Raw genomic sequence first — 22,603 nt, forward strand, 5'->3', positions numbered from 1 at the left:
CAGGCTGCTGGTGGTTCTGACCTTTCTTTCTAGTCCTATTCTGTTTATTGCCCTAGTGTACGTACTTTACACCTCGGCGAATGCTATCTACAGTCCTATAAGATGTGTTTGGCATTTGTCTTCGGCATCCTCTTTTCTCCCCCTCCCATTTTTTTAGGTCTCACCTGAGCCCACGCATCCGTTGCTCTGGCAAGACATTTAGTGAGTGGGCTTTAAAAAGCCCGACCACAGCTTTTTGTCTGGCATAGAGCATGCGGTTAAGCGCACAATGATTAGCAGAGGCGCCATCTGGCTTTCCTCTCTCGTCCTGGTGGGTGCACATTGCACACCACTCGAATATATAACACTTGAGGCGCGTGTGCTTGTTAAACATGGCTGTTTGCTTGTTTATTGTTTTTGTCTATGAGACAAAGATTAAAAGTTTTCAAACCAGGTTTAGTAGGCTTCACTTTATTTAAGTTTAGAATGGTTTGTAGAATCGCTGTGGTCTGGTGAGGAAGACTCGCATGGTTTTTAGTTGCCTTGGTGAGTGAAGGGGGTGCCGAAAGAGCAGAGTGAATGGACAGTATGAGGTCATTGGAGGAGTGAATTCTGCTGACGCTCTCTGACTAAATTACTTCAGAGTGGAGACAAAGTTGCGGATTTACATTTCCGCGCAGTGCTCTAGTCCTAGAAATACCCCTGCCTGGGTTCCTGTGTGTTGCTGATGGTTCACTTCTCAGTACCGCTCTTTTAATCACTTGTTCAGTAGGCGGCTCCTTGCTCACCACCTGCTTGCTGTCTGTTTCAGATGCCAGCTTTGTGTTTTTTTTTTTGGTGGCTTGTGTTGGCGCCGACCTACAGATGCCTATGATGTTAGAGGGGAGGGTTGAATTAACTTATTTTTAGACGTGCCCCCACGTGCCCCCAGTTATTGCAATCAGGCTACTAAACTAAAATGCGGAATGGATGCCACCCCATCTTCACCCCCACCCACACGAACACTCGCACTTGCTCGGGGAATACCTGTATGGGCAGTCACCTGGTCTGCTGCTGGGTCTTTGTTTTTAATCACCACCACAGTCACTCAACTGACCACCAGAGGCCAGCTAGCCTGGGGAGTGTCAGAGCTTGCCAGGTGACTACTTCTACCCAAAGAATACCTGGGCTAGGGAACAGTAAGTAACCTGACTGGCTTGTGGCTTGTTCCCACGCTCTACCAGCCTTTCAGAGGTGACCGCCTGTTCCAAATCTTCAGCCTGTGTATTGCACATATGTCTCTGCAGTGTGCCCGTTCATGTGCACTCCATCCTTCCATTATCAGCAGGCTGGTTGGGTTCCTGATACAGGAATAACCCAGCTCCAAGCACCCAGGCTAGGGCGGCAAATTGGAGCCCTCGACAAATTTGCGACACTGGCGTAACATCCCCAAGGGAATTGTGCCAAACTTTTCTGAATGCACATACCATCCAACTCAAGGCTTGCGACACATTGTCTCAATCCTTTGCTTACCTCCAGGTATACTATACCTGGACATGCATCTGGCTTCCCACATCTTGCTGTACCACACGACCCCACCACTATACATAATCATTGCAATCTCACCCGCGAACAGTCATACTCCTACAGCATACCCTAAACAGAGCCATCTCACGCTCACGCACACATGGCTCCAGAGTCAGTGGTTACCAAAGCGCAGCTAACTCAACTGTACAATCACGCCAGCATTCACCCTAGAAACACCGCTATGGGTAACATAAAGGTAATCGCATCATAAGACCTAGTAACCTGGATTGCGATGCACATATAATAATCATCTACCCAAGTCTAGAGAAAAAAAGCATTGGCATAGGCAATAGGTCTCGCTTTTGGGACCTTATAAGTATTTAGTTATGCAGCACAATATACTTGGTGCAACATCTACTGCTGCATGGCTAACCACTTATAAGGTCCCAAAGGCGAGACCTATTTGGCTATGCCAATGCTTGTTTTTAAAGCCAGGCAGAACCGGGGTTTGCCTCTGCTGAGGTGTAGAGTATAATTTGAAAGGGGCCTTAAAAGCACCAGATTTTATATCTTTTGCAGGACTTTCAAAGCCAATACAAAGGCATTTGTGTTGGGTAGGAAACAGATGCTCCATGGAAGGCAATTACATAAGAAAACTGAGCCCCTCACATTTTCAGTTTACTACTAGTTTACAAGTAGTCTCTAAGGATGCTAGCATTGTTGGCTCTTCGAAACCCCCCCCCTGCAGTCCACCGAAAGGTCTGGTAATGAGTGCCTCAGCTCTGACACCTGGTCACTCATCTTAAGACCACCATTAACCAGGCAGACTATGCCTTTCCACATGCACTACAGCAGCCCGACCTGGGAAGCGGGTAAACTCCATGTAATTCATTCTTGTGGTCAAACCTTGAAAATGCCTGCTATTCCCTCTAGAGCCCGCAGTTGTACTAAAGTTAGCACCAAAAGTAGTAATAGGGGTAGGTTAAATGAGACCAGAAGTTTTGAGCCTGGTAGAAGTGGTACAAGTTATAATATTCAAAGTAATGCAGGCAGAAAAGCAATTTGCCAGGTATGTATGTCTTACGATGGAGTTGAGGGTACAGGATTGCGAAGTCCTTGAGGGTAGATGGCACAGTATATTAATTATTCTGTCCTGCTTTACTCTCTATAATTGACCAGAAATTGGCAGCACACCAGAGGCAGGATTTGAAAGCATTAATAAAGTCCCTTTAAAATGGGTGTGGGCTCTGGGAATACACAAATCGGATTATAATTGTTGATACTGGAATAGAGAGAGATGTAATTTTTAGTTTATTTTTAGTTTATTTTTACCTACAGCTGAATTTTCTGGTACTGCTTCAGAGAGGGTCATCTATTTTCTCTGTGCATTCTCCTCCTTCCTTGTTTCTGAACAAGAAAATTAACTCCAGAAGCAGGTTCTGCTACTGGCTTTGGTCCCAGTTTTATTTTTAACCTTGCTTTCCAACCCCTTGTGGTGCCCCATACAAGGAACAGAGATTGGATTTTTGCAGGAGTCTTGATGAAGTGCAGGCTTCAAATTAACTGGTACTTGAACCGTGGATGCAGATTGTCCAGGTTCCCTCTTTGCCAGAGGTGGAACCAAAGGCCTGGCTACCTTGTTCTGTTTGGTGGAGTTCCAAGGCAGAAGCACTTCCTTGTACCTTTCATACTGGATGCTATTTCTGGTATCACAGGACCCCACGTTTTGCAGTTTGGTGTGTTCTGTCCAATAGATGCTAGCGGACGTGTGTCTGAAGATTTAGCCTCCAAAAAGTGGTGTGTGGCCACGCCACAGGGACATGAGAATAGGTGGCCCGCTGACCAGTACTGACAGGGATTGTCAACCTGTTGACCATGCCCAATACCAAATAATTCTCACGTAAATGTGGCATCTTTTGTCCCGCTTCGGTGTCTCTGTGCAGTTCCCTTCTTTGAAAGGTAAAAAGATCTTTATTAGCAACCCTCCTAAATTAATATGCAATGGACTGGTTGGATGGTAGTTTCCTGACCACAACACACAGGTTTTGTATTCTTTAGAAGTCATTGCTTGAGGCGCTTAATGAATATCATGTCTTCGGAGAGGATTCTTTTTGTCTGTAGGGGAATGTCTGCTGATGTTAGTCTGAAAACAGGAACTCTGCTTGGGTGCTTCACTGGTAGGACTGGAGCACCTTAAGGCGCACTCAAGGCAACGGATCACTGAAATAAATGTGCAGCAAAAGAGGGAGAGAACTGAAATTATTTTGAAGACCTTTTTCCTGTGTCTGTAATGTGGGGTGGTAGGATCACCAGAGGTTGCAGCCCTTTAGTGGAAACAGGATTCTCAAATTTGTTCGCTTTTGTTTGGGTGGACTGTAAAAGAAATTGCAACATCTTACTGTGCACGTCTGCTGCTTTGATAAAGTTTCTGTCAGCACTTCCTTTCTCTCATTTCATCGGGTGAAGTAGATTAACAAAATAAATGAGAACTTGTAAAGCTTTCTAGAAAGTTAAAAATGAGGTAGATATGAATAGTTGCTCATGGGTAAATCAGCAGACTTCGAAACATTAAGTTGTCTTCATTAAAGTTTATTTAAAAAAAAAACACGTTCTTCCTTTAAACATGCGTATTAACACTGGATTAAAGACCACACTCCCCCCTCAATTCTTTTCTCTCCTATGGCAACACTGTATAATCTGCTGACTCCAGATCTTAAGGAACAACTTCACTAGACCTCCAGACCTGTTTTTGTAAGTCAGCAAAACCCTGTATTGTGAAACCTGTAAGTACATGTGTGTAAATGGAAAAAGTGAAACCAGTCCTAATGGGATTTTTCTCCTAAAAGCATGACTCTCTAAAGGTGCCCTGGTGTTAGACCAGTTGGCGACTCTGCCTTTGATTACATCATTTTATGTACGGAATTGGAGAAACTCCGTACAAAATGGTTCATAATTCTGTGTAAATAGGATGACAGACTGATTACCTTGCATGAGTGGACTGCCAAACCATTCTTTGAAAGCGTCTGATGGGAATCTAAATCCCTGCTGGATGGGCAGTCCCAGCACCCCAAGAGATGGCACAGTAGCACAGGTCTTGCAAAGAACTATTGTGGAAATGTCTGAAGGAATAGACCTTTTATGGGCATCCGAGGCAGAGCTTGGTGAAAAACCATGCCTGAAAACAGCCCTTTCTATGCATAATGCTTTTAATTTCTTTCTTTCAGAGACGCTGTAAAGATTTAAAGGAGAAAGGGATCCTGTTTGTCGGTAGTGGAGTGAGCGGAGGAGAAGATGGTGCCCGCTATGGTCCATCCCTTATGCCTGGAGGAGACAAGGCAGCATGGTGAGTATTTGGGCGGGCAGCTATTGATCGACTAGGGGCAATCTATGCAGGTGTTTTTGGAAGGTGTAAATAGCGTAGTGTTAGAAGTGGTGAATGCGAGAAGGGTTGGCTGGTTCTGCATGGAGGCACAGAGGGTAGGTTTGCTGTAGAGTTGGGGCTGAATTTCAGGCATCGATTTTATCAAGATCAGTTGTGTTCAAGAGTAGAATTGGCTGTGTCAGTAAGGAAGGTAAACATGCGATGACTTTTGTGCTTGGTGGCTAAGCAGTTGCAAAGGGTGTAGTGACTGATACGAGGTTGCTGTGTGAGTTGACCTGTTCAGTGGGAGTGGTTGTGTATTCCCTAAGGGACAGCATGTGTTAGTCCCTGGAGCTTTGCCAGGCTGTGCAGGACCGGGGGATGTGAGCTGGGGGTGTCGGGGTTTGAGTTATGGTACATTGAGGAATAGCATAGATGGACAAGCCACAATGAGATCACCTCCAGCGCGGGGCAGAAGCTTCGTCTTCGGCTTGCTTGAACCATGTCTTCTGAGTTATCGGGAAATTTCAGAGCTGAGCCCAGTTTTGCAAAGTTCTGGCCATTCTCTCCTGAAAAAGGCAACATCGTACTAAATTTTCTGAGCAGCATTCATCCAGCCTGCAATGTAGATTTTATTTCTTGAAATTGCTCTAAGTGGATAACCAGCCAGAGGAAAGGTCTGTGGTCTGGAGTTGCATTGTCCCGTTGAAAGCTTGCCACATGAAAGCTAGCTGTTTGTGAACGTCGGGCCTTGCGGTTTTGCTGATTTATTTGTCTTCAATGAGGTGTTGGGCTTCTCCTAAAATAGGTTTGTTTTAGAAAGCAATTCGGATGTATTTTATAGCTTGTAGCTTGATGTTGTGCTCTACATGTTCTGGGTATGTTTGCTCCCCTTTGAGACTCTTTTGTAGTCACTTTGCTTATATTGCATCTACAAGCAATTTCTTAATTGTCTACAAGATTTTGCATCTGCTACATTTTGCAAGACTTTGCTAGGTCTTTAAAGCTCTAACTTATTATTTTGTATTAAATAAGTTATTTTCCATAAAAGAGTATGTAGTAGCATTTCCCAATTTACCCCTTCCATTACACTCTCCTGGTGCTATATTTTTTCATCTCGAGTCCTTAAGTGCTTGGATGCGGCCTTCTAGTCTTGTAATGTGCTGTAAAAGTAAACATACCAATATATTTTCAGTGTCTGAAAATCCTAATCTCTGAATGTGGAATCCTGGCTCATTGGCTTCCCCATTTGGCCAAAGCGTGTTATCCTGGGCAAAGTACTTACTTCATTGGGTTTTTTTTTTTTTTTCCCCATTGCTTCCCGATTTGAAAGCACATGGAAGCAGTCATTTCAGAGTGAACTATACAAAAACTAAATCCTGACTCGTGTATTGTTAAGACAGTCACTCCATATGAAGTATTATTGGCCATTGATGCAGTGCAAACCACGAAGTCCATTGCCTCTTGCCTCACCTTTGGCAGTACTACCCCAGCATTTGGGGGGATGGAGTTCTAGTATGAAGGCGTCTAAGTTTATTTAGACATCAAGGTTAATACATGTCTCTCAATACACTAATATAATCAAATGTACTAAAATGAAACTCATATGGTAACCAAACAGGCTATCTTATTTACATGACAATTCTTTCAATAACCACAGTCCTATTTTTGGCTCTAAGCACCAAGCCAGATCCCCTGGGTTGATTCATCTCGCCCCATGAATTTACCCATTTGTCCTCTAATAAATAAAGCTGCTGTGTGTGGCGTGGTGGTGGTGGTGGTAGCAGTTATTGTGGTGTTTAAACTACAGGTGTATTGAGTGGGGTATGCTGCTCTTAAGATAGCTAGGTGCAATTTAAGTGTTCTAAATGTAGGTGCACATAAAATGGGTATGGACATCTGTCAGTACACCACAATCCTCCCCTGCAGCTTCCCTTGCTGTTTCAGTACTGGATCTCAAAAATCACTGTCGGTGTACTTCAATATTTACACGCATTGTCCCTCTACAGGCCGCATATCAAGCCCATCTTCCAGAAAATAGCTGCTCAAGTGGAGGGTGAACCTTGCTGCGACTGGGTGAGTAGAAAGAGGCCGCTAGTTAAGTCTACAGTCTTCATTATGTGTGCGTTTTTTGTTGTGTGTGTTTTCTGTGCATGTGACCTGTGTCGCTCTCGAGGAGGAAAAGTATATGTGGCTGGCTGCTATGCTTTGATTTTATTCATGTTAGTTCATTAATAATAGTTTTGTAGAGGGCATTGGCAGGTGCTGGTGAACATCGCTTAAGGCGGTCACTGACATATCCCCTCCCTTGACAGGTTGGTGAAGAAGGGGCTGGGCACTTTGTGAAGATGGTCCACAATGGCATTGAGTACGGGGACATGCAGCTCATCTGCGAGGCCTACCACCTGATGAAGGACGTGCTGGGCATGAATCAGGACGAGATGGAAAAGGTGAGTGGAATCCTCCTTCCCCCCCCTACCCCCCCCCCCCCCCCCACCCACCACACTTTAATTTACAGCTGCTGAAGAATGTGTTAACTATGGATGAGGGTCAAAGCATACCCAGGAGTGTGCTGATGAAGAATGTGCTGGGCATGGAGTAGGGCAGAGGGAATTACTAAGATTGAGGCCCCCTTGCGCATCTCTTTATTCGTCCACTATGTACCAGCTGATAAAGCGAGAGCCTGGCATTGACAGAGTTTTGTGAACAAGGTAACCAGTCAAAGGATGGCACTTGGAGTCGCTTTTCCATGACATGGAATGTGGGGGAAGTGCAGACTTGAAGGCCATGTAATGTGTATTTCTGGGCCCTACAATACATCAAGCCATATTGTTAGCAGTTTGCTACCAGGAAAGAGAGGGGATTCTTGTGGTTCTATCAATAACTTTACTTCTAACGAGGCATCGCTTCACTTGGAACAAGATCTCCTCACTTTGTCCCGGGGGTGTGTGACTGTTTTTGTCCCCTCAGGGTATCTGCATTTTCAGCTCCTTTGCTCTCCACATTGGCACTCATACCAAACTCGTGTAAGGAGGCCAAGCATTCCAAAGTATAACAGTTCAACCTCGTACACTACAGAAATATCCCAAAAGACACCGTAAGTTAGTTTTATTTCCAGCCACATATTGCCCCAAATGAGCATGAACCATCTTTTGGAGGTTCGGTCTCATCATGATGACAACCAACCTATTCATCTACATTCTATGCAGCCATTGGTATTATGATCTGTTTGGAAGTCTTTCTTTTGAGATACCCCCAGCACGTCCTATATATCACAGTGCCCACATATTCTTTCTTCACAGGCAGTACTTTTCCATCACCCTACTTATTTTCACATTGCTGAGGCCAACTCATTCCTGTATTCTTTTACTAGGCTTTCGAAGATTGGAACAAAACAGAGTTGGACTCCTTCCTTATTGAGATCACAGCTGATATCCTGAAATTCAAGGACACTGACGGCAAATACCTGCTGCCAAAAATCCGCGACACTGCTGGACAGAAAGGCACTGGCAAATGGACCGCCATCTCTGCCTTGGAATTTGGCATTCCTGTTACATTGATTGGTAAGTGTGCTCCCCTACGTCGATGCTCAGTCTTCGAATATTTCTTGATGTAGGCAATTGTGGGCCCAAGTGTCATCGCAGGTCGACTTTCACAGACCTCCAGTCATGTAACATGGTGTTAGCACAAGGGCTCACTAGAGATCCTCCGCTTTGTGAAGCTTCTATGAATTTGATTGTGGTCTTAACGGAGCCCATAGTCTAGTATTTCCTTTGGTCTCCTGTATGTTTTAGATTGAGTCTCTAGACCTGCCTTGACTTGGGTCTGAGTTGGGCTCTCCCTGGTGTTGTAGGTTAAGTCTCCCTTCCTCAAGCCCTACTTTGACCCTGGACCCTTTCCAGAACATAGCTTGCTTGACCTGGTGTTGCAGGTTAGGTCTCTGGACTGATCGCCTCAAGTAAAGCTACCCCAGGATTTCTATGCTCTGGGCCCCCGGACATTCTCGAACTCCAACTGTATCTGTAAGTCTTTCCCATGTGTTGTAGGTTCATCCTCAAGATTTGCCTTGACCCAGAGTTGGCCTGGATCCTGCAGATTCAGTTCCTGTTCTGACCCCGGGCGTAAAGAGCCCCCTTAGGTGTTGTATATTCTGCCCTTGTACTCTTAGGCCTGCCTCTCCCACAGCCTGTCTGCAGAGTTCATTTGTGATGTAGATTCCGTATTGCAACCCGACTCCCGTCCCCCCCCTTCTCCCTCTCCCTCACCTCCCATCCCACAGGCCTACGTTTGCACCATCACTGGAATTCTAGATGTTGAAGGTTGATTTCTTGTATTCTATGGCCATTCCCAGGTGCTATAGGAGAAGTCCCTTGATTCTCCTCCCCCAAAGTAGATGTGAGCAGAGCTCTCAGACTTTTTGGTTCAGTCTTTCGACACTATGCCTGCTTCTGAGCACAGATTTTTCCAGGCGATGCAGGTTTAACATTTTACTTTCTAGATCTGCGCTGCTCCTGTCCTTCAGCAGAGCTCTCCCAAGTGTCTGTTTAATTACTAGATCCCGAGACCTTTTCTGAATTGGTCTCTGAGCAGACTTTCACAGGTCATAAAGGCTCGGTCCCTGGGTTACACCATCTGCTTTGGGCACAGGCTCTCTGATCAGAGTCCTCTGTGTTTTCAGTTTATTGCACTGATGCCATACCTCCTGAGTCTGCTTTTGATCCGAGTTCCTCCAGATGCAGGTTCCTTAGATTGCAACCCCCTCGATTCTGAGCAGAGCTCTCACAGGTAATCTAGGCTACATCACTGGACAACTAGGCCTGCTCTGATTGCTAGTTGTCTCTGAGCAGACCACTCCCAGTGTCTACATAGTCGTTGTATGTCGATCCCCATAGCCTGCTCCCAAATCTGGAACAGCGAAGACGTCTCCCAGGTGTCTTGTAGATTCTGTCTCTATATACCATGATCTGCTGTTAGTAGATCTCTCCCACGTGTTTCAGGTTCAGAGCCTGAAACCCTTAACTTGCTCTGACGTGCAGAGCGCTCTCGGGTGTTGTAAGTGCAGTTCCTGGAGCTGGAGAGTTGCTCCAACTATGGCTTTGAGCCAAGCTTTCCCAGCAGTCCAGGGATCTAGGAACTGAATAGACCAGGCACGGTTCTGAGATGAGCTCTCCGGTGTTCCTCTGGAGTCCGTGGACACAGTGCCTACTTTGACCCTGGATCTGTACATAGTTCTCACAGATATTGTACATGTGCCTCAGGGCAGCATTGTCATTACACTGAGTCTGTCTCTACCTGCCTCTGTTATGAGGCACACCCACTGGGTGTGGCCTGGCAAACATTACATGAATACTTTGTGCTCTTCTGGCCTTGAAGAGATTAAGACTCTGTACTCAGTTAATTCTTTGACATTTTAAGTCTGCTCAGAGTGGGACGTTGGCAGAGATGCATTCCTCAACTGACATGACCTCCAAGCAAGACGGGGGCTGGGCATACGTGGAAGAGGGGGGGGGGGGGCTCCTCTCTAGCTATGTTCTCCCACCATTAACCTTAGCAAATTGTACACTCCCCTCTGCCGAGTGCTCCGCTTGTGGGGTGCTGTGTCTGATTTGCTGGAGGAAGGAGTGGAGTTGTGTAATTTGTGCTGTGCTTCCTTTCAGGAAGTGCAGAGCTTCACAACGAGCCTTGTGCAAACATGCCACTCCTTCCCCCTTCACTGAGGCTGGGTAGTCAGCATGACTTGCAGCCTCGGTACACCCGAGTCAGCCTTCCCCGTCTCTGAGCTGTAATGGGGTGGATGTGAGCTTTCTCACGGAGGTGAAGCAGGTGCTCCTGTGCATGTGCGCTATAGGTTTGTGTGCAGGGCAGGAAGTCCATGGGCAAGGAAGAGAGAGCTCCACCGCTGTAGAGGGGTTTCCAGGGCTGAGGAGTGTGCTTGGACTCCAGGTTTGTCGTTAATGAGGTTGTAGGGCTGTGGTAAGTTGGTGTTCCAGGTCTTGGGGGGGGGGGGGGGCGGGGCAAGATGCTCAGCTTAGTGGAATGTGCTGGGTCATCAGGGTAGCAGTGCTCCGAGGATATTAGGGGCTCCAGGTATTTGTCTGCGTTGTGTACTTAAGATGCTTATTTTAAGCAGAAGGAGAATTGCAGTCCTAGTTGCTCACACTATGTTCACACGACAAGTGTTTTGCAGCGCTTCCTACTCCAGACACTCTGGGAATGAGACCCAAAAGCTACTCTAATTTTTTTTTCTTGAGGCAGAAGTGAGAACTCGGATCTGCAGTGACTAGTCTCAAAATGCGCTCAGGCTTTAGGGCTTCAACCATGAACTCTTTCACCTGTAAGGGAGACCCCTCGAGCTGCTCTCACTGCTTCCCTTTAATCCATCCCCACCCCAAAAAGGGTTGAATCCAGGTCAGTAGCCAGATCTCCCTTAGTCTGGTCACGAGATCCCAAACGCGGAATGAACTCCTTAATGTGATTGAGGACCACAGGACTGCGTCACGACGCACTGAAGGTAATGTGGGACCTGAGGGCTGCAGTTATCCGAGCGCCCGGTGTTCATACCCGCTCCGCAGCCTCAGAACGAGGTGAGAGCCCAGGGCGGCATCTTTACTTTGATCCGGAACCTCAGGACTGCGTCACTGGACGCTGTGTGTATAGGCTGCAGCCACTGCCCCCAGAGGTAGGAATGATATAACCAGGTTGTAGTTTTACCCTTTAAAATGGGCTGAGCCAAATCGGAGCCATGTTAGGCATACCGCTTCCACTCCAACCACTAATCGTCCCCCTAGGTGAGGTTGGCAACAACCGTGCATTCCCTGAGGCCAGCTCCTTAACCACCCCCAGGTGGAAGCCCGGCTAGCGCTGAACTGGTGGGAAGAGCAGGACTAAATGAATTTAACACTGACTCCGGATTCACAGGAGGGTGGGCTGGCACTTCATTTGCCATGGACGTCCTTTGTTTCCTATTATGCTGCTGTATGCATGGTGGGAGTGTACAAATGTAATGCCCACTTATGGATAACTCCAAGTTAAATGTTTGCTCTAAAATAAAGTAGTTTAATATGGGATGAGGTATCTGAGGCTGCTGTCACGATTATCCTTACCTCCAATGTGGGTTGATTGATCTGCATGTCCGTACCCTGAATCCCGCGGTATGGATTGAGACTGAACTCCCTCTGTCACTAGACAGTTTGGGTGAAGTGAAAATTGCATCTACAATAACTGCTCGATCAAGGTATGAATGACGCTGAATGTGGGAACATTAGCTTCATTCATTTACTCACTCCTTACTCTTGCTCAGTGTCGTAATTTCCTGTCCGCTTCTGGTACGTGTTAGCTGGCTACTGGCTGAAGTTCTTTGGCCTCTGATGTTAGTGTTTCTAGTCTTGGGCACGTGCTGACCTTGTTTGTTCTCTGCAGGTGAAGCGGTGTTTGCACGCTGTCTGTCGTCTTTAAAAGAGGAGCGCATTGAGGCCAGCAAGCATCTGAAGGGACCGAAGCAGGCCACGTTCAGTGGTAACAAGAAGACCTTCCTCGAGGACATCCGCCTGGTAAACTCAACAGGGCCTGAGTTCATACTAGAGGCGCATAATGCTTTCACTCACCTGCTTCTCCAGTTCTTTCTGGATTGTATCTGCCAGCCGGCTTGCCCTGTCCTTTTATCTGGCACAGCTTTTTGCTCTCTTGCTTGGCATGTCTCGATGGTGTGCGTTCTTTTGTTGGGCCTGTCCTTTTACTCTGGCCTCCCCTTGCTCGACGTGGCATAATCCTGTTGCATACCTGCTTGCTGGACATGCCCTATGCCATCCAAAAAACAAGGCAAATGGGACGGCCCTGTTTCGTAGACCCTGTTTCTTTCAGGCATTCTCCTGTTGCCAGATTTCTGGGGGTCTCGCTTTGTTGCGCTGCTTTACCTTGCTGGGTTCCTTTGGCAATGCCTCTTACCAGGCTACCCTCTTCTGACCGTTCCTTTTGCTGGACTTGTCATACCCTGTACCCCCGCTGCTTGCTGATATTCTCCGATTTCTCTGGCAATACTGCTCTTACGTCATTTCGGAAAATTGAGCAACCCAAAAGTAGCTTGTAAGCGAGGGCTAGGAGACCCTGAGAAATCAGGCTTTATCACAAAGACATGTGTACCCTATCTCTGTAACTGATTCAGTTTGTGTTCTGCTCTCTGTGTGGTCTCCTTATGCTGTGTACTGGGCCTGGCTTCATGTGTCACTTGTGAGACCAGTACAAATTCTAGCAGGCCACTCCGCCTTTGTCTTGCAGCAAACCTAAAACTAGGACCATTGAGTGATGACAGAAAATTTGTTGTCTGGTGTTACCTGTGTACATCGTCTATATCAACCTGTTTGGAATGCTGAAATTGGCTTGGGACGCTAGAGGTTAATTTAGAGTTTGGTGGAGCGGGAATCGCTGCTCCAGAAACAATCCCTTCTCTTCTAAAGCTGAAAGGCGGAGGAAGCACTAGTTTCCAATGTCGGTCTCAGCTGACTCCTCTGTCAAACGCCCGCCAGACTGTAGCCATGTCTGGCTATGAACGTCGGAGCTCGGGTTATTTTCTGCAAAACAACAAATAATGCCAGCATTCAAGATTTGAGGCAAGTGCTCCAGCTGCAGTGGCACATCTGAAAGGATCAACCTAACAGGTGGGCATTTCCTAGTAAGTCTGGTGGTCCTCCGCAGCAGGTGGACTACTTTCCGAGCTCTAAATTACCTCCCTAGAATGCTGTCCCAAACTATTTGCTGGCTTTTTTTTTTTTTTTTTTTTTTTTTTTCTTCAGTGGCAGGTACATGAAGCAGACCAAGGTAGTTGGCTTGTTTATCTTCAGTCGCTTTCTTAGATCTGGGAGATGCTTTTCTAAAAGCTAAGCCTTAGAAATTACACCCTGCTGCGTGATACAGCGGGAACAATCAGAACATCTGACGCAAGCACATATGTCGCACTAAAATGTAGGGCAGGATGTCGGATTTTCTTAACAATTTTATGCAGTCTGTATGAAATGTTGCTTAATTTCATATAAGACGTTTTTACCCAACACTACTAAAAGCCTCAATGGCCTGATGCTCTATATTGACCACCTGTCCTGCCCCATTGTTGTGGTTTGGGAAAGGAACAGTGGGTAACTCCCTCTGGTGGCATCAACCATTGTAAAACTGCCTGCGCAGAGTCCAGCAACATGTATTGATAACCGGTGAGCAAAAAGGAAAAGAACATATTGGCCTTGGAGTAAGAGTGACTGCAGGCATGCAGATTAGTCACAGCTCCCCCAAAGCAAAATGCCAAAGAAGCATGCAGCATGTCAGGGTCCATGTCAGAGTCCTTTTTTTGAATGCTAATGACTGGTGCACAGCTTGTAACCCACGATCATGTTATGATTCTTTTTTCAGAGGGTATGCGATTCAATACAAGTGAAATGCTTTGATACCATGTGCTGAGTGATCTGTCTGACAGTAGCAAATTAATTTCTCTTATCCCAGATAACAATTTTTGTGAGTGCATGTGGTGCAAACTTAACATAGAAAACAATTTCATGAAATCTTTGTACCCTCCACAGGCTCTCTATGCCTCCAAAATCATCTCGTATGCCCAGGGATTTATCCTGTTCCGGGAGGCGGCGAAGGAGTTTGGCTGGACACTCAATTACGGTGGCATTGCAATGATGTGGAGGGGAGGTTGCATCATCCGGAGGTGAGGAAGGTGGTCGACTGAACAATGCTTACCGTGAGGTGTGGTCTGTGTCCAGTGCACCTCGGATTCACAGCCTTCCATGCACCACACCCACATCAGAGTTTAAAAATAAATAATAATAATAAGTGCAAGTTATTTACCACTTGTCAATTGAGAAATATTTCATCTGGATTTAGTAACAATGTAGACTAGAATATTTCTTTACATAAAGGAATCTACCCTTTAGTCTGCTTCATTTTACCATATATTGCGGGGCTGTACTGAACATTGTTGTGGTGACACTGAGGCTTACACAGTTCCCATAACGACGTTGAATAAGCCTGTAAGGACCTCTCTTCATTGGGCCTGCTTGCTAACCACAGGTTGTTTTTTTTTTTCTGAGCAGCAACACACACCAAAGACTTGCTCCTGAAATTTATGGAGTATTTTAAATAGATAAAATAAATATCTCACTCACCTGAGATGGCATTTGAGTCTTGTAGCATTGCAATCACCTCAAGCAGGAGAGCGTGCTCTTCTGTTTGGTCCACCCATGATCCCCTCCAGAACCAATCTTTGATGGTTTGACCCACATTTAAGACCTGATTTGTTCCCTTTGCTACAAGCCGGGAGGGTGTGGGGTGGAGAACGCCTCTTACGACCCCAGCCCTTTATTTGCAATGATGCTGTAGGATTCATTCATCTGAAAGATGCTAATATATCTTAATGCCCGTACAGGGGTGCGGTTCAGAGCTCTTCAGCATCTGGGTGTCATTTACTTACTCCTCATCCAGTTCAATTTCTTTTTTTTTACCTACACTGATGGAAATGCAGGCTCCACACCCATGAACACCAGAACTCTCTGCATCTGCCGCTCACGTTGTCCGTTGACCTGCATCCAATGACCACCTTTTAAAAAAATATTTTTTTAGTGTTTTCCTGGGAAAAATCAAAGAGGCTTTTGAGGGAAATCCAAATCTACAGAACTTGCTGCTAGATGAGTTCTTCAAGAAGGAAATGGAAAGATGTCAGGTGAGTGTGTTATGCAAAAACCGGATTGAGTACACGAGCTGAATGAAAAGAACATTTGTCCTATTGGTGTGATGGTGTCTATTCTGCAAAACCAGTTACTTCTCCTCCTGAAAGTCACAGGTGCAAACGCCTGCTTCATGTACAATCTGGAACACCCACCCATCTTCTCTCCACATGTACAGTCTGACTCCTGCTCACCTTGTCCTCCTCTACATGACCTGTGACCTCAACACGCTGTGTAGTTTATAACTCTCGCGTACCTTGTCTCCCTATGGTTGACTTCTTCACCATGGACCTAGATTCCTTTTGTAGAGCCCGAGACCTCCCATTTCCTACCCCCACTCGGTGTTCGGCCTTTCACCACCCCCACCCATCTATGTCTCCTGTTGCAGGCATGTGATTTCTTTCCATGTTTCATTGTGTATCATCTCTGACCACCCCCTCATCCACCCATTCATCTTGTCTCCACCCACAGTCTTCAGTCGTCTGCTCGCTTTGATTGCTTTTAAGGGGCATCTTAACTCCCCGTGTGCAGCCTGTGAAGTGTACCTAAATGACCGCCTCTTGTAAGGCTCAGATATGTTTGAGGGTCCTTTGATGGCTCTGCTGTGGCCTTTGTGATGAGCTGAACCGTTGCCCCTGCTTTTGACCTTTGCAGGATTCCTGGCGCCGGGCTGTCAGCACTGGGGTACAGCTTGGAATTCCCATGCCCTGTTTCACCACAGCGCTCTCCTTCTATGATGGATACCGGCATGAGATGCTCCCAGCCAACCTAATCCAGGTGAGGCCTACTTTGTCACACGTAGCTGTGATTTTAATATGGAGAAATGCATACTGTGGCTCAGTGTATTTGGTGAGCTTCATTCACTGGTGTAAAGGAACTTGAGTCTAGACAACCTGAAGAAACCGTCTAGGCTATGATGGAGGCACTAGTGCCTATGATGGAAAGTACGTCCCATGATTAGAAGGAAGACTGCCTCCAGTTGAGAGAGTTTGGCACACACCAATCTATACGTTTAGATGAACTCTGGCCTTCTGAGCTATTCCCCAGAAGAAATGTGCCTACTAGTTTTAGTTACACAATCGATACTGAATTCCCAGTACAGACGGTAGCTCCATAATCTCATGTGAATTCGTACTCGTGAATGTAACTGCCTATTTCTTTGCCCCCCCCCCCCTTCTCTCCCCCTGTTCATGGCACCCCAAGGTTAAGCAGAAATAGTACAATTTAGATCAGCTTGCAGCACCAGCATGGTTTCCCAGTGTTAACGTCTACTGCTTTTGAGCGTTGCATCATAGCATTTGAGTGTCTATGGATATTGGGTGATGTTTCTCCCAGAGTCTATGGAATATCTGGGTTGTGCCTCTTTTCCACCAAGACTTCAAGTACTTTTTTTGTGTTTCACAGGCTCAGCGGGATTACTTTGGCGCACACACATATGAACTGCTCTCCAAACCAGGACAGTTTATCCACACCAATTGGACCGGCCATGGAGGGAACGTTTCCTCAACATCATACAATGCCTAAAATCTACCCTTTTCCTCCCAACCAGAGCACTGTTTAGCGCACTACGCCAATTGACACTTTCAAGATTAAAAGATCAAAGTATTTAGAAAACAATAAAACTACTTTTTATATGCTTTTGTTGTTCTGTGGTTTTTACTCCAGTTTTATTTTTGTCCACTAGTCTTGATAATGGTTACCCCCTTCGTAGCCCTGAGGGGATATAGTCGTTAGTACCCAGAGCCTAACTGCAAGAGCATTTTGCATTTATTTTGAGCTCCAGGACCCTCTCTCTTTCATGTTGTGAGTTAGTGGTGAGTTGTTTCACTCTGAATGGAAGAGTGAGGAGGGTGTCTAGTTCAATGTACAATTTGGGGTAGTCCCCGCTTGACTCTGGGTGAGGTGGTCCGCGCTGTGCCAGGGCTGTAGATTGATTGGTACTTTGCCAGGCATTTACATAGGTTGTGGCTGGGTGTTACCAATGATAGATTTACTTGCAAGCACACTATCTGTTTCATAGTCGATTGCTGGATCAGAATTGGAACTCTGATTATTCCGGCAAGCCACATGCTTAGTGGCCTGAAATATGAAATGGGCAGGCTGGGAATGAACATTTTCCATTGCACTGCCCGCAGGGCACATCATGCATGTAGTGAAGTTATAACCCCACCCCTCCTCCCGTAAAACGAGCATGATCATCTTGGATTGTAACCCGCAGAGGTTAAGATGTGGAGTGGGAGTTAAAGTTGAGTGAGGATGGTGGGGATGAGCGATAAGTCTTCAATGTTACCATAAGTCTCACCTCCACCCTTGCTCGTGGTAGGTAGAGTTAAGATGTGAATCAGTATGCAGTTGAGTGTCTTCATTATGTTTGCAGTTTGTTATATTGTTCCTAATGTGATATTGTATGATTAGAAAACTGAATATTGTGTGACAGTGAGGGTCCCATGAGTACAGCAAGGGTGAATGCAAAGGTTAGTCTTGCAGTAACTTTCGATTTTATGTTTTTCTTTTTAGGGGTTGCCAGAATTGCACCCTATGATCCATGATACTTTAAAAACGAATAAGTAATGGTTTAGCATTGCATTGTTTTAGTGTCTTTAAGCCTTATCAACCAATCATGTGAAAGGGTGGGGTTGTAATACAGAAAGTATACCTTTTGACCAGGTCCAGTTCCATCCAACCGATACTGTGCATTACTTGGGAGATTTTACCATGCTGGGCTTGAAAGGGAGAACACTTCCTACTTGCCAGAAAAGTAATTTACTTGACATATTCTATGTGACTACTGAGATGTGTCAAACTGAAAGTACTTTCGCTCTATCCTAATTGAACCACTACACGTTCCCTTTTACTTGGTCTGTCCCGAACACAGTAGTTGCACTCAAGCTTCAAGACTGGAAACTTCCCCACAGTTTGATCTGGAGGGTCCTTCACGGCCTCCCACTTAAATTGCCATTTCATTAGACTGCTGCCGTCTTTTAGCTGCAATTGTCCTTTTTCTTCTCCACAAGAAATCTTCTCAGATTCCACAGCCTTCCTCTCTGACAGTAGAGCTGTTGCTGCTCTTCAGTGGGGCATTGATGGGCCCCAACTTTGTTTCATAGAGTGAGCCAGGTTCCGCTTTACCCGTGATGTGCCAGGGCTCGTGCTCCTATCGCCTAGCACTCTAATCTGAAATTCTTGACCGCTTATCCCTTCCCAGAGAACCTTGATCAGGTTTCCTCTTCCTCCTTGAAGAACCCAGACTCATTTCCCTCTACTCCTCTAGATAGGCAGTCAAATGCGATTAATGCAATAGAGGGGGGGGGGGGGGGGAAAGAAGGGGGGGGTCTTCTGTGTTAAGAACCTTGTCCTATGCTCGGGCAAGGCAACTCTGCCTCTCCCATTATTTCCACAGCTTGTGGGAGATGTGCAACTTGCCATCCTGTCCTTTTCAGCATACTTTTGTGACCACTTTGCAGAAATTATGTGCGATGGACAGATCATTGGCTCTGCCGTGGACATGGTGGATACTTTGGTAAGGTCCATCGGCTCCTTTATTACCATCCTGTCGTGTGATGGCCTCCTGGATTTATGGATGATGTACAAGCAAATCGTATTGAAATTGCTGTTAACTCATGGGATTGCAATCAAATGTGAGACTCACTTCCAATGAGTTGGACTCGATATGTCTGGAAAATTTCGTTTAGGGCTTTTTTGTTTTGTTTGCTGTTTATAGCTTTTTTTTCTTTTGGCAATCTACATTTTTACATTCTCAGAAATGTGGTGTAACATGGGGGATATGAGGCTTGTGATCAGCTCTGCCCAATAAGGAAGAGGGGAAATGTTCATTTTCATGAAAGGAGGTCGTGCTGATAGTGGTGGAGTGTTTAAAGCAGAGACGAAGGTTCCAGAGCAGCTAAGGATGGGTGAATGTTAATTGCGGAGAGGCCAGAACTGAAGGCAGGATCAGTGTGCATGAATCTGCAAGATCGGCTGTCTCCTTCCAGTGAAACACTGGTTGGGTGAGAAGCAGGCATGGCAGCATCACAAGAAGAGTTGACCCTTGCTTTAAGTGTCCACGCATTGTCTATGGAAGTAAATTCAGGTGTTGATGGCGGAGCGGATCTTGATCTGAGACATTGGGCAGAGTTGATTGCGTTGTAAATGTAATTTGGAATTTTAATTAATATATGGTTTGGAGGCTAATGCAGACATTTAGGAAGTTATTTGCTCGGTGCTTACAGTCCTGGAGCTTCTAGAGCATAAGGCACATGGAGGAGCTCATTTCGCTGATGAACCGATCTTGCGAGAAGTGGAGGGGCAAGAGATGGATAGATTTTTAAGGAGATGTGTTTATTCTATCTCCATACACTGCTGTCTTTGCAGGAGCCATGATGAGGCAGGAGCACTAGCACAGTGGCTGTGGTGCATTCAGTTACATTAGGAAGAGTGTCCACTGGCCTTGTGGGAGGTGAGTGAGCGCAATGCCACTGCATTGGTACCAAAGTGAGAAAGTGGCGAAGGCTCCTAAACTGAGGTTTGTATGGATGGTATGAGAATGTTCTGTTATTTGCACACTCCTTCTCTCACTTAGTGATGAAAAGGTCTTTGTAAAAGGCCTCCGATTCCAGCAGAGGGGTGCGGCAAAAGCAAACTGTTGTATAGCAAAAGTCATGAAGACCCATTCGAAATGAAATGTTCAATCATCTCTTCAAAGCATTACTTGTTCTAAAAGGATAATATGAATACAGTAAGGTTCAGGGGTGGGTTTGACCTGCGTGTGCCATCGAGCCCAATAGTTGGGCATGATGATTAAGGTAAATGGCACATTTTATCTAGGTTCAAGTTTGCTTTAAATTGGCTGTGTAGGAAAGGGCCCCTTTTTGTCGTGGTCACCAGCACTTTTTGCCACTGGTACTGATGTACACTGGGGTCCTGCTAACCAGGCCCCAATGCCTGTGCTTCTCTAAAAGCAAGGTAAAATGGTCGAATTGTGTTACAATTGTCACACACTAGCACCCCTGTAAGTCCCTAGTAAATGGTACCCAGGGCAGGGCATCACTTGTAGTATTCCACCCTAAGGGACCCCCATAAAAATTGCGTGCAGGCTGACATTGCAAACTGTGTGACATGTTGTAAACCGTGCATGAAAGCACAACATGGCACACAATGTATGCCATGTCAAAGTCCTTGCATATAATATATGTAAATCACCCCAGCAGGCCTTGTAGCCCTAAGGCAGGGTGCATTATATTTAGGGCTCCCAGTTTGATGGTATTTAGGTTTCTTATTTTTTTTTTTGTGTTCTTCATTTCTGTTTATTTATCAATCATTTTTGGGCCATCTTATTGGTATTTATCCATATTGAGTTTTGAGATTAGTCACAAAATGGTATATTTCCACATTTAGTACGCACAATGAGGGTAGGGGCTATAGATACCACACCTTACAAATGAATAGTGTTTTTATTTGAGATTCTTACAGTGCAAGGAACACTCCCTCTGTTCCTCACCAGGAACAAGTCCTGTCACAAAATTACACACCAAGGGGTTCAACACTGTTCAAAGAAGTCAATAAGTATATAAAAGGATGTCAAACGTCAATATACTTTTCTTGAAAAACTTTCTGTATTTCTTCGCTTTAAAAAAATAAAGACCGGAAGCCTTGTTTTTATGTCTGTATTAACTGTAAAAAACTGAAAAGTAGAAGCCTTAATTATGTGAGGGCATATCTACAAGAGCAGATATGCCCCTGTGATGTCTAGGTCTATAACTAGATATTGCAGGTGAACAGGGAAGCTATCTTAAGGTATGTACTGGGCACTGGTCATTACGAGTTCCCAGCTACATGATGGCTTTACTGAAACCTATGGTGTTTGGTATCCAATACCTTGTCTCAAATTTGTACTGTTACCAGTTCTAGACTTAGTATGATATGCACCCAGAGGGCACCTTAAAGGTGCCCCCCTGAAAAAACCTTCCATTCTCTAGTGTGCTGGTTGACTGGCATTGTCCAGCCTTCCACTACATACAGGTTTCTGACCCCCCTGCAGGTGAGAGCCTGCGCATTCTGAGATCAGAAACCATGCCTGCTCTGAGGGAAGGTGTTCAGACCACCTCCCGTAGGATGGCTAGTGATTAAGCATATCCAAGCCCCTGCTGCCTTTGATATGCAACCTGAGATTCCCCCAGATGTGGGAGATGCCACCTAGTGCCCTGATCCCCATTTGACACAAGGACAGGCGGGAAAATAGCTGTACAGTAGGCATGTTGCACCTCCAGGCTAGTCACACCCCTAAGGTGGCCTACCTGATGTCTTCCATGAAAGAAGGGTTCCACAATCATTTCTTATTTTTTTATTTATTCGTGGAATTGGGAACGGGTTATGCCCACTCTCCACAGGAAGTTGTCATATATGGGGTGTAGTGACCCCAGGGCTAAGTAGCCCATTGGCTACTTCCTTCACTCCTCTTAATGCCCCTAAATTTGGATAGACCCCAGACACCAGGAACTCCGATTCATCTGCCTGAAAGTAGGACAATGAAAAGCCAAAGACGTGAACTGTGAACTAAAAACTAACTTGGTGCAAAACCAGGCCTGGCTGCTGCTCTCTGGACAATCATCGACCGACTCCTGCAGTAGCCTCCCATAACCCTTTGAGGTCTGACCAGCACTTCATTGGCCCAGCAACTCCTCCATTGGCGTGGAGGAGCCACTTCCCTTCACCAGCAGGCACTGACCACATCTGCCCAGTACAGCATTCTGACTGGTCTCCCGGGCCCACTGAAAGAGCAGCACTCCAATAAGTGGCCTTCGGTGCTCCAGAAGGTTAGATCCATCTCCCAGCCACTAGCCACCCGCCTGCCAAAACACCTCTTCACCCGAGCTGTCCAGCCTGAGATGTTGTCTCTGTGGTCCTGAGACCCTCAAGAGCCTGGCATCCACCACCCAGTGAATTTTGGTTTCGTTTTTTTTCTCTCTCAAATGTCTCATTTACCGACTGTGTACAACAAAAGCTTAACACTACCCTCTGAGAAGCCTAAACCGCTCTCACCTAAAAA

General features: G+C 45.9%; 1 protein-coding gene across 2 annotated transcripts in view; it reads left to right on the top strand.

Moving 5' to 3' along the window:
* The window catches only part of PGD (phosphogluconate dehydrogenase), a 32,947-nt gene extending 15,752 nt beyond the window's left edge, over positions 1-17,195 (top strand). Inside the window, exons 5-13 of one of the 2 annotated variants that reach the window (XR_014962867.1) lie at positions 4,710-4,828; positions 6,856-6,922; positions 7,162-7,296; positions 8,220-8,409; positions 12,266-12,396; positions 14,410-14,543; positions 15,357-15,554; positions 16,213-16,335; positions 16,963-17,195. Coding sequence is in view for 1 of the 2 variants with exons in the window: in XM_085609830.1 (XP_085465956.1) it covers positions 4,710-4,828; positions 6,856-6,922; positions 7,162-7,296; positions 8,220-8,409; positions 12,266-12,396; positions 14,410-14,543; positions 15,455-15,554; positions 16,213-16,335; positions 16,963-17,082 (1,119 nt within the window). In the remaining variant the exon portion in view is untranslated. The remainder of the gene's footprint in view (positions 1-4,709; positions 4,829-6,855; positions 6,923-7,161; positions 7,297-8,219; positions 8,410-12,265; positions 12,397-14,409; positions 14,544-15,356; positions 15,555-16,212; positions 16,336-16,962) is intronic. The other variant, XM_085609830.1, reaches the window with a different exon arrangement.
* Positions 17,196-22,603: the final 5,408 nt, after the last annotated feature.

The sequence above is a fragment of the Triturus cristatus genome, chromosome 1_2 (assembly GCF_964204655.1).
Source record: "Triturus cristatus chromosome 1_2, aTriCri1.1, whole genome shotgun sequence".
Lineage (NCBI taxonomy): Eukaryota > Metazoa > Chordata > Amphibia > Caudata > Salamandridae > Triturus > Triturus cristatus.